Raw genomic sequence first — 12,500 nt, 5'->3', positions numbered from 1 at the left:
GGGCTATTTTTGAGGAACGACCTGGTCGTCATTGATGAGATGGCTGAAGTCATGAACATTTCCCATAGTTTTATCAGTCCAACAACCCTAAATAACCCAACCCAACCCATGGAACCGGAGTCTGTTTCCAGACGCAGGAAAGATCTGAGCAGTCACACTGAGCAGCAGCGTCAGGATGGAGAGCAGACGCAGCATTATATTAGGAGCATTATATTAGGAGCATTACATTAGGAGCATTATATTAGGAGCATTATATTAGGAGCATTACATTAGGAGCATTATATTAGGAGCATTATATTAGGAGCATTATATTAGGAGCATTATATTAGGAGCATTACATTAGGAGCATTACGGTATATTAGGAGCATTATATTAGGAGCATTACATTAGGAGCATTACATTAGGAGCATTACGGTATATTAGGAGCATTATATTAGGAGCATTACATTAGGAGCATTACGGTATATTAGGAGCATTATATTAGGAGCATTACATTAGGAGCATTACATTAGGAGCATTACGGTATATTAGGAGCATTATATTAGGAGCATTACATTAGGAGCATTACATTAGGAGCATTACGGTATATTAGGAGCATTACATTAGGAGCATTACATTAGGAGCATTACGGTATATTAGGAGCATTATATTAGGAGCATTACATTAGGAGCATTATATTAGGAGCATTATATTAGGAGCATTACATTAGGAGCATTACGGTATATTAGGAGCATTATATTAGGAGCATTATATTAGGAGCATTATATTAGGAGCATTACATTAGGAGCATTATATTAGGAGCATTATATTAGGAGCATTATATTAGGAGCATTATATTAGGAGCATTACATTAGGAGCATTACGGTATATTAGGAGCATTATATTAGGAGCATTACATTAGGAGCATTATATTAGGAGCATTACATTAGGAGCATTATATTAGGAGCATTATATTAGGAGCATTACATTAGGAGCATTATATTAGGAGCATTATATTAGGAGCATTATATTAGGAGCATTATATTAGGAGCATTACATTAGGAGCATTACGGTATATTAGGAGCATTATATTAGGAGCATTACATTAGGAGCATTACATTAGGAGCATTACGGTATATTAGGAGCATTATATTAGGAGCATTACATTAGGAGCATTACGGTATATTAGGAGCATTATATTAGGAGCATTACATTAGGAGCATTACATTAGGAGCATTACGGTATATTAGGAGCATTATATTAGGAGCATTACATTAGGAGCATTACATTAGGAGCATTACGGTATATTAGGAGCATTACATTAGGAGCATTACATTAGGAGCATTACGGTATATTAGGAGCACTTATATTAGGAGCATTACATTAGGAGCATTATATAGGAGCATTATATAGGAGCATTACATTAGGAGCATTACGGTATATTAGGAGCATTATATTAGGAGCATTATATTAGGAGCATTACATTAGGAGCATTACATTAGGAGCATTACGGTATATTAGGAGCATTATATTAGGAGCATTATATTAGGAGCATTACATTAGGAGCATTACATTAGGAGCATTATATTAGGAGCATTACGGTATATTAGGAACATTACATTAGGAGCATTACATTAGGAGCATTATATTAGGAGCATTACATTAGGAGCATTATATTAGGAGCATTACATTAGGAGCATTACATTAGGAGCATTACGGTATATTAGGAGCATTATATTAGGAGCATTACATTAGGAGCATTATATTAGGAGCATTACATTAGGAGCATTACGGTATATTAGGAGCATTACATTAGGAGCATTACATTAGGAGCATTACGGTATATTAGGAGCATTATATTAGGAGCATTACATTAGGAGCATTACGGTATATTAGGAGCATTACATTAGGAGCATTACGGTATATTAGGAGCATTACATTAGGAGCATTACATTAGGAGCATTATATTAGGAGCATTACATTAGGAGCATTACATTAGGAGCATTACGGTATATTAGGAGCATTATATTAGGAGCATTACATTAGGAGCATTACATTAGGAGCATTATATTAGGAGCATTACATTAGGAGCATTATATTAGGAGCATTACATTAGGAGCATTACGGTATATTAGGAGCATTACATTAGGAGCATTACGGTATATTAGGAGCATTATATTAGGAGCATTACATTAGGAGCATTACGGTATATTAGGAGCATTACATTAGGAGCATTACGGTATATTAGGAGCATTACATTAGGAGCATTATATTAGGAGCATTACATTAGGAGCATTACATTAGGAGCATTATATTAGGAGCATTATATTAGGAGCATTACGGTATATTAGGAGCATTACATTAGGAGCATTACATTAGGAGCATTACATTAGGAGCATTACGGTATATTAGGAGCATTATATTAGGAGCATTACATTAGGAGCATTACGTTAGGAGCATTATATTAGGAGCATTACATTAGGAGCATTACATTAGGAGCATTACGGTATATTAGGAGCATTACATTAGGAGCATTACATTAGGAGCATTACGGTATATTAGGAGCATTACATTAGGAGCATTACATTAGGAGCATTACGGTATATTAGGAGCATTACATTAGGAGCATTACATTAGGAGCATTACGGTATATTAGGAGCATTACATTAGGAGCATTACATTAGGAGCATTACGGTATATTAGGAGCATTACATTAGGAGCATTACATTAGGAGCATTACATTAGGAGCATTACGGTATATTAGGAGCATTACATTAGGAGCATTACGTATTAGGAGCCATTACATTAGGAGCATTACTATTAGGAGCATACATTAGGAGCATTATATTAGGAGCATTACATTAGGAGCATTTACATTAGGAGCATTACATTAGGAGCATTATATTAGGAGCATTACATTAGGAGCATTACATTAGGAGCATTACGGTATATTAGGAGCATTACATTAGGAGCATTACATTAGGAGCATTACATTAGGAGCATTACGGTATATTAGGAGCATTACATTAGGAGCATTACATTAGGAGCATTACATTAGGAGCATTATATTAGGAGCATTACATTAGGAGCATTACGGTATATTAGGAGCATTACATTAGGAGCATTATATTAGGAGCATTACATTAGGAGCATTACATTAGGAGCATTACATTAGGAGCATTATATTAGGAGCATTACATTAGGAGCATTACATTAGGAGCATTATATTAGGAGCATTATATTAGGAGCATTACATTAGGAGCATTACATTAGGAGCATTACATTAGGAGCATTATATTAGGAGCATTACGGTATATTAGGAGCATTACATTAGGAGCATTACATTAGGAGCATTACATTAGGAGCATTACATTAGGAGAGGCAGCCTCAACGGTGAATTGGTTTCATCTTCTATTCCAACAGCCTCGAGCTCTCAGGTGCTCCTCTAATCAGTATCATAGTTTTAGACATCAGCACACGTCTCCTCTCCACTCTCGTGCACGAACACCTCCTCCGTGCATGAATATTGGCACATAATGTTCAGTTTGTTCCTGTGGATAATCTGAAGCAGATCGATGGCCCAAGGCTCCTCGTATTTGATCCCAAACCCCTTGTTTTCGCCACTGGTACAAGAACAGTGCGTCGTTACGTCTCAACATGTGTTTCTCTTCTGCTGAAACATCACTAACAGATTTTCAATCTGCTTGGCCACAGGGCAGGAAGGCTGAGCGGCTGCACTCTTCAGCATCCAGCAGCTCAGGAATTAGATGGAAAATGGACCTTTTATTCCGAATTTATGACCAGAGTCAGAGCCAGACTTTTCCTGAAAGTCTTCATTTCCAGCGCTTGTTTAAGAAACGTTGCTGCTTGATAGTTTGTTTCAGTTTGAACGTGCCTGGTTTTGTTGCATCCATCTTATATTTTTAAGTTCTTTAATACGTAATGAAAGTAATCAGTTAAAGGTCCCTGATCGGCTGCAACTTTGAGACAAACAGGGAAGAAACTCCGAACATTAGTGAGCAGAGCACCAAGTAGATGGAACTAAGATGGAAGGCTCACTTCCTCCTCAGCTGCTGTTTGTTCGGCTCCTTTTATAAGGTCAAACACCTAATAATTCCCGTTTGTCTTTGTCCAGCTCACATTGATAATTCCGGTTTGTCTTTGTCCAGCTCACATTGATAATTCCCGTTTGTCTTTGTCCAGCTCACATTGATAATTCCGGTTTGTCTTTGTCCAGCTCACATTGATAATTCCGGTTTGTCTTTGTCCAGCTCACATTGATAATTCCCGTTTGTCTTTGTCCAGCTCACATTGATAATTCCGGTTTGTCTTTGTCCAGCTCACATTGATAATTCCGGTTTGTCTTTGTCCAGCTCACATTGATAATTCCGGTTTGTCTTTGTCCAGCTCACATTGATAATTCCCGTTTGTCTTTGTCCAGCTCACATTGATAATTCCGGTTTGTCTTTGTCCAGCTCACATTGATAATTCCGGTTGTCTTTGTCCAGCTCACATTGATAATTCTGGTTTGTCTTTGTCCAGCTCACATTGATAATTCCCGTTTGTCTTTGTCCAGCTCACATTGATAATTCCGGTTTGTCTTTGTCCAGCTCACATTGATAATTCTGGTTTGTCTTTGTCCAGCTCACATTGATAATTCCGGTTGTCTTTGTCCAGCTCACATTGATAATTCCCGTTTGTCTTTGTCCAGCTCACATTGATAATTCCGGTTTGTCTTTGTCCAGCTCACATTGATAATTCCGGTTTGTCTTTGTCCAGCTCACATTGATAATTCCGGTTTGTCTTTGTCCAGCTCACATTGATAATTCCGGTTGTCTTTGTCCAGCTCACATTGATAATTCCCGTTTGTCTTTGTCCAGCTCACATTGATAATTCCGGTTTGTCTTTGTCCAGCTCACATTGATAATTCCGGTTTGTCTTTGTCCAGCTCACATTGATAATTCCCGTTTGTCTTTGTCCAGCTCACATTGATAATTCCCGTTTGTCTTTGTCCAGCTCACATTGATAATTCCGGTTGTCTTTGTCCAGCTCACATTGATAATTCCGTTTGTCTTTGTCCAGCTCACATTGATAATTCCGGTTGTCTTTGTCCAGCTCACATTGATAATTCCCGTTTGTCTTTGTCCAGCTCACATTGATAATTCCCGTTTGTCTTTGTCCAGCTCACATTGATAATTCCGGTTTGTCTTTGTCCAGCTCACATTGATAATTCTGGTTTGTCTTTGTCCAGCTCACATTGATAATTCCGGTTTGTCTTTGTCCAGCTCACATTGATAATTCCCGTTTGTCTTTGTCCAGCTCACATTGATAATTCCCGGTTGTCTTTGTCCAGCTCACATTGATAATTCCGGTTTGTCTTTGTCCAGCTCACATTGATAATTCCGGTTTGTCTTTGTCCAGCTCACATTGATAATTCCCGTTTGTCTTTGTCCAGCTCACATTGATAATTCCGGTTTGTCTTTGTCCAGCTCACATTGATAATTCTGGTTTGTCTTTGTCCAGCTCACATTGATAATTCCGGTTGTCTTTGTCCAGCTCACATTGATAATTCCCGTTTGTCTTTGTCCAGCTCACATTGATAATTCCGGTTTGTCTTTGTCCAGCTCACATTGATAATTCCGGTTTGTCTTTGTCCAGCTCACATTGATAATTCCGGTTGTCTTTGTCCAGCTCACATTGATAATTCCCGTTTGTCTTTGTCCAGCTCACATTGATAATTCCCGTTTGTCTTTGTCCAGCTCACATTGATAATTCCGGTTGTCTTTGTCCAGCTCACATTGATAATTCCGTTTGTCTTTGTCCAGCTCACATTGATAATTCCGGTTGTCTTTGTCCAGCTCACATTGATAATTCCGGTTTGTCTTTGTCCAGCTCACATTGATAATTCCCGTTTGTCTTTGTCCAGCTCACATTGATAATTCCGGTTTGTCTTTGTCCAGCTCACATTGATAATTCTGGTTTGTCTTTGTCCAGCTCACATTGATAATTCCGGTTTGTCTTTGTCCAGCTCACATTGATAATTCCCGTTTGTCTTTGTCCAGCTCACATTGATAATTCCCGGTTGTCTTTGTCCAGCTCACATTGATAATTCCGGTTTGTCTTTGTCCAGCTCACATTGATAATTCCGGTTTGTCTTTGTCCAGCTCACATTGATAATTCCCGTTTGTCTTTGTCCAGCTCACATTGATAATTCCGGTTTATCTTTGTCCAGCTCACATTGATAATTCTGGTTTGTCTTTGTCCAGCTCACATTGATAATTCCGGTTTGTCTTTGTCCAGCTCACATTGATAATTCCCGTTTGTCTTTGTCCAGCTCACATTGATAATTCCCGGTTGTCTTTGTCCAGCTCACATTGATAATTCCGGTTTGTCTTTGTCCAGCTCACATTGATAATTCCGGTTTGTCTTTGTCCAGCTCACATTGATAATTCCCGTTTGTCTTTGTCCAGCTCACATTGATAATTCCGGTTTGTCTTTGTCCAGCTCACATTGATAATTCCCGTTTGTCTTTGTCCAGCTCACATTGATAATTACGGTTTGTCTTTGTCCAGCTCACATTGATAATTCCGGTTGTCTTTGTCCAGCTCACATTGATAATTCCGGTTGTCTTTGTCCAGCTCGTGTCCCTGTTGTCCTTCATCTGGACGACATTAACAGGCAGCTGTCTGAATGCGTTTGGAGGACCTTTTATTCTCTTTAGGCTACATTTACACATGCATGCACAATACGTTTGAAACTGCGGGGAGACAAATGGGGGCATGGGACGAGGAATAATGACTGTACAGAAGAGGGGTGTGTGTGTGTGTGGGGGGGGGGGGGGTGTTTTAAAATGAGACAGTATCCTTTAGGTGTGACTGGTATTGGAACAAACTGAGCAGGTCACCCAGAGCACAACCACTGGTGACATGTTTAAACATCTCATGAAATGACACCTATAGACACCAAGAAACATAATATGTCCAACCTGGGAATTACCCATGAGGTGCCAACCCATTTAAAATCTTAGAAGCAGGAAACTGTTTCCTGCCATTACCAACCCAACCTGAACAGAGGGTTTGTGGCCTGTGCAGGATGTGCAGGGTGTGAAAGGGACGTGATGTGTTGAAGGGACGGAGCGAGTCTGTGATATTTACACATGAGAGAGCCATATAATAACGGGCCTGGGACGCTCCCGCAGCTGCATGTGGATGTGAAACCAAATCCAGCGACCATATTAGTGCCGTCTTACTTCCTGTAAGGTTGAAACATTGGATCATCATAATAGTTCAACATTTTATTCATTATTTATTATTATTTCCTGGTACATTAAACAGTGTTTCTGCCAAAATCACCAACGTCATCTGTTCAGCACTGGTGCTGCTCCAGTGGTTACCATGGTAACTGATGTCACAGTGACTTGAGGCAAAAGGGGATCTGGCCTGGATGAGGAAGGAGAAGACTAGAAAAATAAGACAAACAGATAGAAAGAGTGGAGCCTCGTGCACCGCCATGATACCTGTGATGATCCGTTCTAATTAATACTAGCATGGCCCAATCGTCGCTCTCCAGTTCCTCACACAGAAACATGCACTTGCTCAAAAGTGATTTAAATTTCCACAAATGAGATTGGCACATTGTGTTCCAATGTGGAAGATTTGCAGAAACCTTGACTACATACACAGATTTTTAAACTTCCTCGCAGCCTCACGTGAGTCCGTCAACAAAAGAGAAACCTTTCTCTTACTGGATCCTGATCCTTCAAGACTGGGAGCCTCCGGGCCCTTTCCTGGCCCCATTCTGGTCACCATTGTATTGCAGCATCCTGGCAGGTCTATTAAGCATGTGGGGGTACTGTACCCCCTAAAGGCTGACAGTGGCTGACTGGTCAGGGAAGCAAAGTGCATGTGGTGTGCAGTGTGTCACAGTTCGTCCCGGGGAAGATCGTCCTTCAGCCAGTGTTTGTAGACCGCCAGAGGATCGACATTCCAGTGCTTGTGGAAAGAGATGGCCTGCTGTGAGGAGATTAGTTTTCCAGAGTAGTCATCAGGTCGGGCCTAAAATATCCAACACAGGATAGGGTTAGGGTTAGGGTTAGGGTTAGGGTCTAGGGTTAGGGTTAGGGTTAGGGTCTAGGGTTAGGGTCTAGGGTTAGGGTTAGGGTTAGAGTCTAGGGTTAGGGTTAGGGTTAGGGTTAGGGTCTAGGGTTAGGGTCTAGGGTTAGGGTTAGGGGTTAGGGTTAGGGTTAGGGTTAGGGTCTAGGGTTAGGGTTAGGGTCAGGGTCAGGGTTAGAGGGTCAGGGTCAGGGTCAGGGTCTAGGGTTAGGGTCTAGGGTTAGGGTTAGGGTTAGGGTCTAGGGTTAGGTCTAGGGTTAGGGTTAGGGTTAGGGTTAGGGTTAGGGTCTAGGGTTAGGGTTAGGGTTAGGGTTAGGGTTAGAGTCTAGGGTTAGGGTTAGGGTTAGGTCTAGGGTCTAGGGTTAGGGTTAGGGTTAGGGTCTAGGGTTAGGGTTAGGGTCTAGGGTTAGGGTTAGGGTTAGGGTCTAGGGTTAGGGTTAGGGTCTAGGGTTAGGGTCTAGGGTTAGGGTTGGGTTAGGGTTGGGGTCTAGGGTTAGGGTTAGGGTCTAGGGTTAGGGTTAGGGTCTAGGGTTAGGGTTAGGGTCTAGGGTTAGGGTTAGGGTTAGGGTTATGGTTAGGGTCTAGGGTTAGGGTTATGGTTAGGGTTAGGGTTAGGGTTATCTGTGATTCCTGCTGAGGAATGACACCCACACTAGTTCACTTCTGGAACTCACAGCATATTTAACTACAGCAACATTAAGCTTCATCTGATACTGAAGGAAACGATGTCTGACTCCCACCAACAGTTGCAGAGCCTCTCCCTCCATGATCTGTTCCAGTGGGGGGGGAACAGCAGACAGGCCGGGCGGAAAGGACCTTTATGAGTGGGGAGGGAGAATTCCACTCACACTCTCCAATCTAAAACTGTGACCGTTTTAGCTTCCTGCTCCTCTCTAACCCTGACCCTAACCCTGACCCTCTAACCCTCTAACCCTGACCCTCTCTAACCCTAACCTTAACCCTAACCCTACACATTTTCATTTTTATTAAAGAACTGCCACAAAATCATGTCGCAAAGTGTCTCATAGACAGCTAATTAAAGATTTTCGAAACACTAACATGCTCTTAGACACATTCTGAAGTGATGAGACCTCATATATAATGTATATAATATAGGTGTGTGTCGCTCCCCACCTGGTGGAAAAGAGGGCTGTGTGTGATGGGAACGCCCAGGGAAGTGAAGCATCGGCCAATCACCATGTCATCTGGGGCGTCATCACTGTGGCAGCTGCAGCCACTGGACATGAGCCTGGACACCGCCACCCTGCTGAGGACCATTCTGGGGTGGAACACAGAGAGAGGAGTGTTACCTAACCCTAACCCTCTAACCCTAACCCTCTAACCCTATAACCCCCTAACCCTAACCCTAACCCTAACCCTCTAACCCTATAACCCCTAACCCTAACCCTCTAACCCTAACCCCCTAACCCTAACCCTCTAACCCTATAACCCCCTAACCCTAACCCTAACCCTCTAACCCTAACCCCCTAACCCTAACCCTCTAACCCTAACCCCCTAACCCTAACCCTCTAACCCTAACCCTAACCCTCTAACCCTAACCCTCTAACCCTATAACCCCCTAACCCTAACCCTCTAACCCTAACCCTAACCCTCTAACCCTAACCCTAACCCTCTAATCCTATAACCCCTAACCCTAACCCTCTAACCCTAACCCCCTAACCCTAACCCCCTAACCCTAACCCTCTAACCCTAACCCCCTAACCCTAACCCTAACCCCCTAACCCTAACCCTCTAACCCTAACCCCCTAACCCTAACCCTCTAACCCTAACCCCCTAACCCTAACCCCCTAACCCTCTAACCCTAACCCCCCTAACCCTAACCCTCTAACCCTAACCCCCTAACCCTAACCCTCTAACCCTAACCCCCTAACCCCTTAACCCTCTAACCCTAACCCCCTAACCCTAACCCTCTAACCCTAACCCCCTAACCCTAACCCTCTAACCCTAACCCCCTAACCCCTAACCCTCTAACCCTAACCCCCTAACCCTAACCCCCTAACCCTAACCCCCTAACCCTAACCCCCTAACCCTCTAACCCTAACCCTCTCTAACCCTAACCCTCTAACCCTAACCCTCTCTAACCCTAACCCTCTAACCCTAACCCTCTAACCCTAACCCTAACCCTAACCCTCTCTAACCCTAACCCTCTCTAACCCTCTCTAACCCTAACCCTAACCCTCTCTAACCCTCTCTAACCCTAACCCTCTCTAACCCTCTCTAACCCTAACCCTCTCTAACCCTAACCCTCTCTAACCCTCTCTAACCCTAACCCTCTCTAACCCTCTCTAACCCTAACCCTCTCTAACCCTAACCCTAACCCTCTCTAACCCTCTCTAACCCTAACCCTCTCTAACCCTAACCCTCTCTAACCCTAACCCTCTCTAACCCTCTCTAACCCTAACCCTCTCTAACCCTAACCCTCTCTAACCTAACCCTCTCTAACCCTCTCTAACCCTAACCCTCTCTAACCCTCTCTAACCCTAACCCTCTCTAACCCTAACCCTCTCTAACCCTCTCTAACCCTAACCCTCTCTAACCCTCTCTAACCCTAACCCTCTCTAACCCTAACCCTCTCTAACCCTCTCTAACCCTAACCCTCTCTAACCCTAACCCTCTCTAACCCTCTCTAACCCTCTCTAACCCTAACCCTCTCTAACCCTAACCCTCTCTAACCCTCTCTAACCCTAACCCTCTCTAACCCTCTCTAACCCTAACCCTCTCTAACCCTAACCCTCTCTAACCCTCTCTAACCCTCTCTAACCCTCTCTAACCCTAACCCTCTCTAACCCTCTCTAACCCTCTAACATGTTGTTGTAGAACACAAGGAGCCAAAAGGAGAGGGATGATAAACGATGATATGTGAAGAGGTAAATGAAATTGGAAATCCATAAAAATTACTCCAATTTGTTCTAGTTTTGAAACAGAGAAAAATAATCCAACTTTGAGCTGTTGAGATGTTTTGGGGGATGGCCACAGGGAAAATGTACAAAAATAAACATGCACACATCCAGCCTTACCCCCCTCCTCCCGTTGTGTAGCTATAACCCTTGTGCAGTAGGCCGTAGCCGTATCGCTCCCCTAAACTCACAGCTTCCCTGGAGTCATAGCAGCGCAGCAGCATCCTCAACCTGGACAGACTACACCGAAACACAGAGCAGCATCCATGCCTCAGCACCATCAGCAGCTCATTATCGGACCAGGAAGAGAGAACCCAGAGAGCAGGCAGACAGGCAGGCAGGCAGGCAGGCAGACAGGCAGGCAGGGAGGGAGGCAGGCAGGGAGGGAGGCAGGCAGGCAGGCAGACAGGCAGGCAGGCAGACAGGCAGGCAGACAGGCAGGCAGGGAGGGAGGCAGGCAGGGAGGGAGGCAGGCAGGCAGGCAGACAGGCAGGCAGGCAGGCAGGCAGGCAGGGCAGGCAGACAGGCAGGCAGGGAGGGAGGCAGGCAGACAGGCAGGCAGGGAGGGAGGCAGACAGGCAGGCAGGCAGACAGGCAGGCAGGGAGGGAGGCAGGCAGGCAGGCAGGCAGGGAGGGAGGCAGGCAGACAGGGAGGCAGACAGGCAGGCAGGCAGACAGGCAGGCAGGGAGGGAGGCAGGCAGGCAGGCAGGCAGGGAGGGAGGCAGGCAGGCAGGCAGACAGGCAGGCAGGGAGGCAGACAGGCAGGCAGGCAGACAGGCAGGCAGGGAGGGAGGCAGGCAGGCAGGCAGGCAGGGAGGGAGGCAGGCAGGCAGACAGGCAGGCAGGCAGGCAGGCAGGCAGGCAGGCGGGCAGACAGGCAGGCAGGCAGGCAGGCAGGCAGGCAGGCAGACAGGCAGGCAGGCAGGCAGGCAGGCAGGCAGACAGGCAGGCAGGCAGGCAGGCAGGCAGGGAGGGAGGCAGGCAGGCAGGCAGACAGGCAGGCAGGGAGGCAGACAGGCAGGCAGGCAGACAGGCAGGCAGGGAGGGAGGCAGGCAGGCAGGCAGACTCCGGTCATAATCTCCGTGGCAGAGGTGTCACCTAACGAGCGTGTCATCGTCCACAATGAGGAGCCAATCAGCTCTGGGCACAGCTCCACTCAGGAAACGTCTCATGATGGCGAAGGTCTTCCCACAGTGTCCTTTCATGAGAAGAAAAGAGCTGTTTTGGGTGCGTTTCAGGCTGCTGCCCTGCTCCATAAATACTTCCTGTCAGGGCAGCTGTGCAGCGCTAGCCTCAGCTGTAGTGGAGTAACAATCAGATTCATCCACATGCAAATAAGCAAAAGGAAATAGTGAATTCACATGTGAATAAAGTGTAAATGTTTGTTGATATTTATGTCCTAGTTGACGCTCATTTTCTTTATCTTACGGCTTTAAATGAAAGCTATAGAAGGAAAGATGGAAATCTTCTCATCAACAAGCATCTTCATA

General features: G+C 44.6%; 1 protein-coding gene across 4 annotated transcripts in view; it reads right to left on the bottom strand.

Annotated features, from left to right (window-relative positions):
* Positions 1-6,670: 6,670 nt before the first annotated feature.
* The window catches only part of LOC101071310 (beta-1,3-glucosyltransferase-like), a 15,459-nt gene continuing 9,629 nt past the window's right edge, over positions 6,671-12,500 (bottom strand). For 3 of the 4 annotated variants that reach the window (XM_029848800.1, XM_029848802.1, XM_029848803.1), the window contains 4 exons: positions 12,109-12,208; positions 11,129-11,248; positions 9,225-9,369; positions 6,671-8,033 (listed from right to left, as the gene is read on the bottom strand). In XM_029848800.1, coding sequence (XP_029704660.1) covers positions 7,899-8,033; positions 9,225-9,369; positions 11,129-11,248; positions 12,109-12,208 — 500 coding nt within the window. In that variant the 3' untranslated portion in view covers positions 6,671-7,898. The remainder of the gene's footprint in view (positions 8,034-9,224; positions 9,370-11,128; positions 11,249-12,108; positions 12,209-12,500) is intronic. The other variant, XM_029848804.1, reaches the window with a different exon arrangement.

Source organism: Takifugu rubripes, chromosome 15, assembly GCF_901000725.2.
Source record: "Takifugu rubripes chromosome 15, fTakRub1.2, whole genome shotgun sequence".
Classification (NCBI taxonomy): Eukaryota; Metazoa; Chordata; class Actinopteri; order Tetraodontiformes; family Tetraodontidae; genus Takifugu; species Takifugu rubripes.
This window is presented reverse-complemented; position numbering and strand designations above follow the sequence as displayed.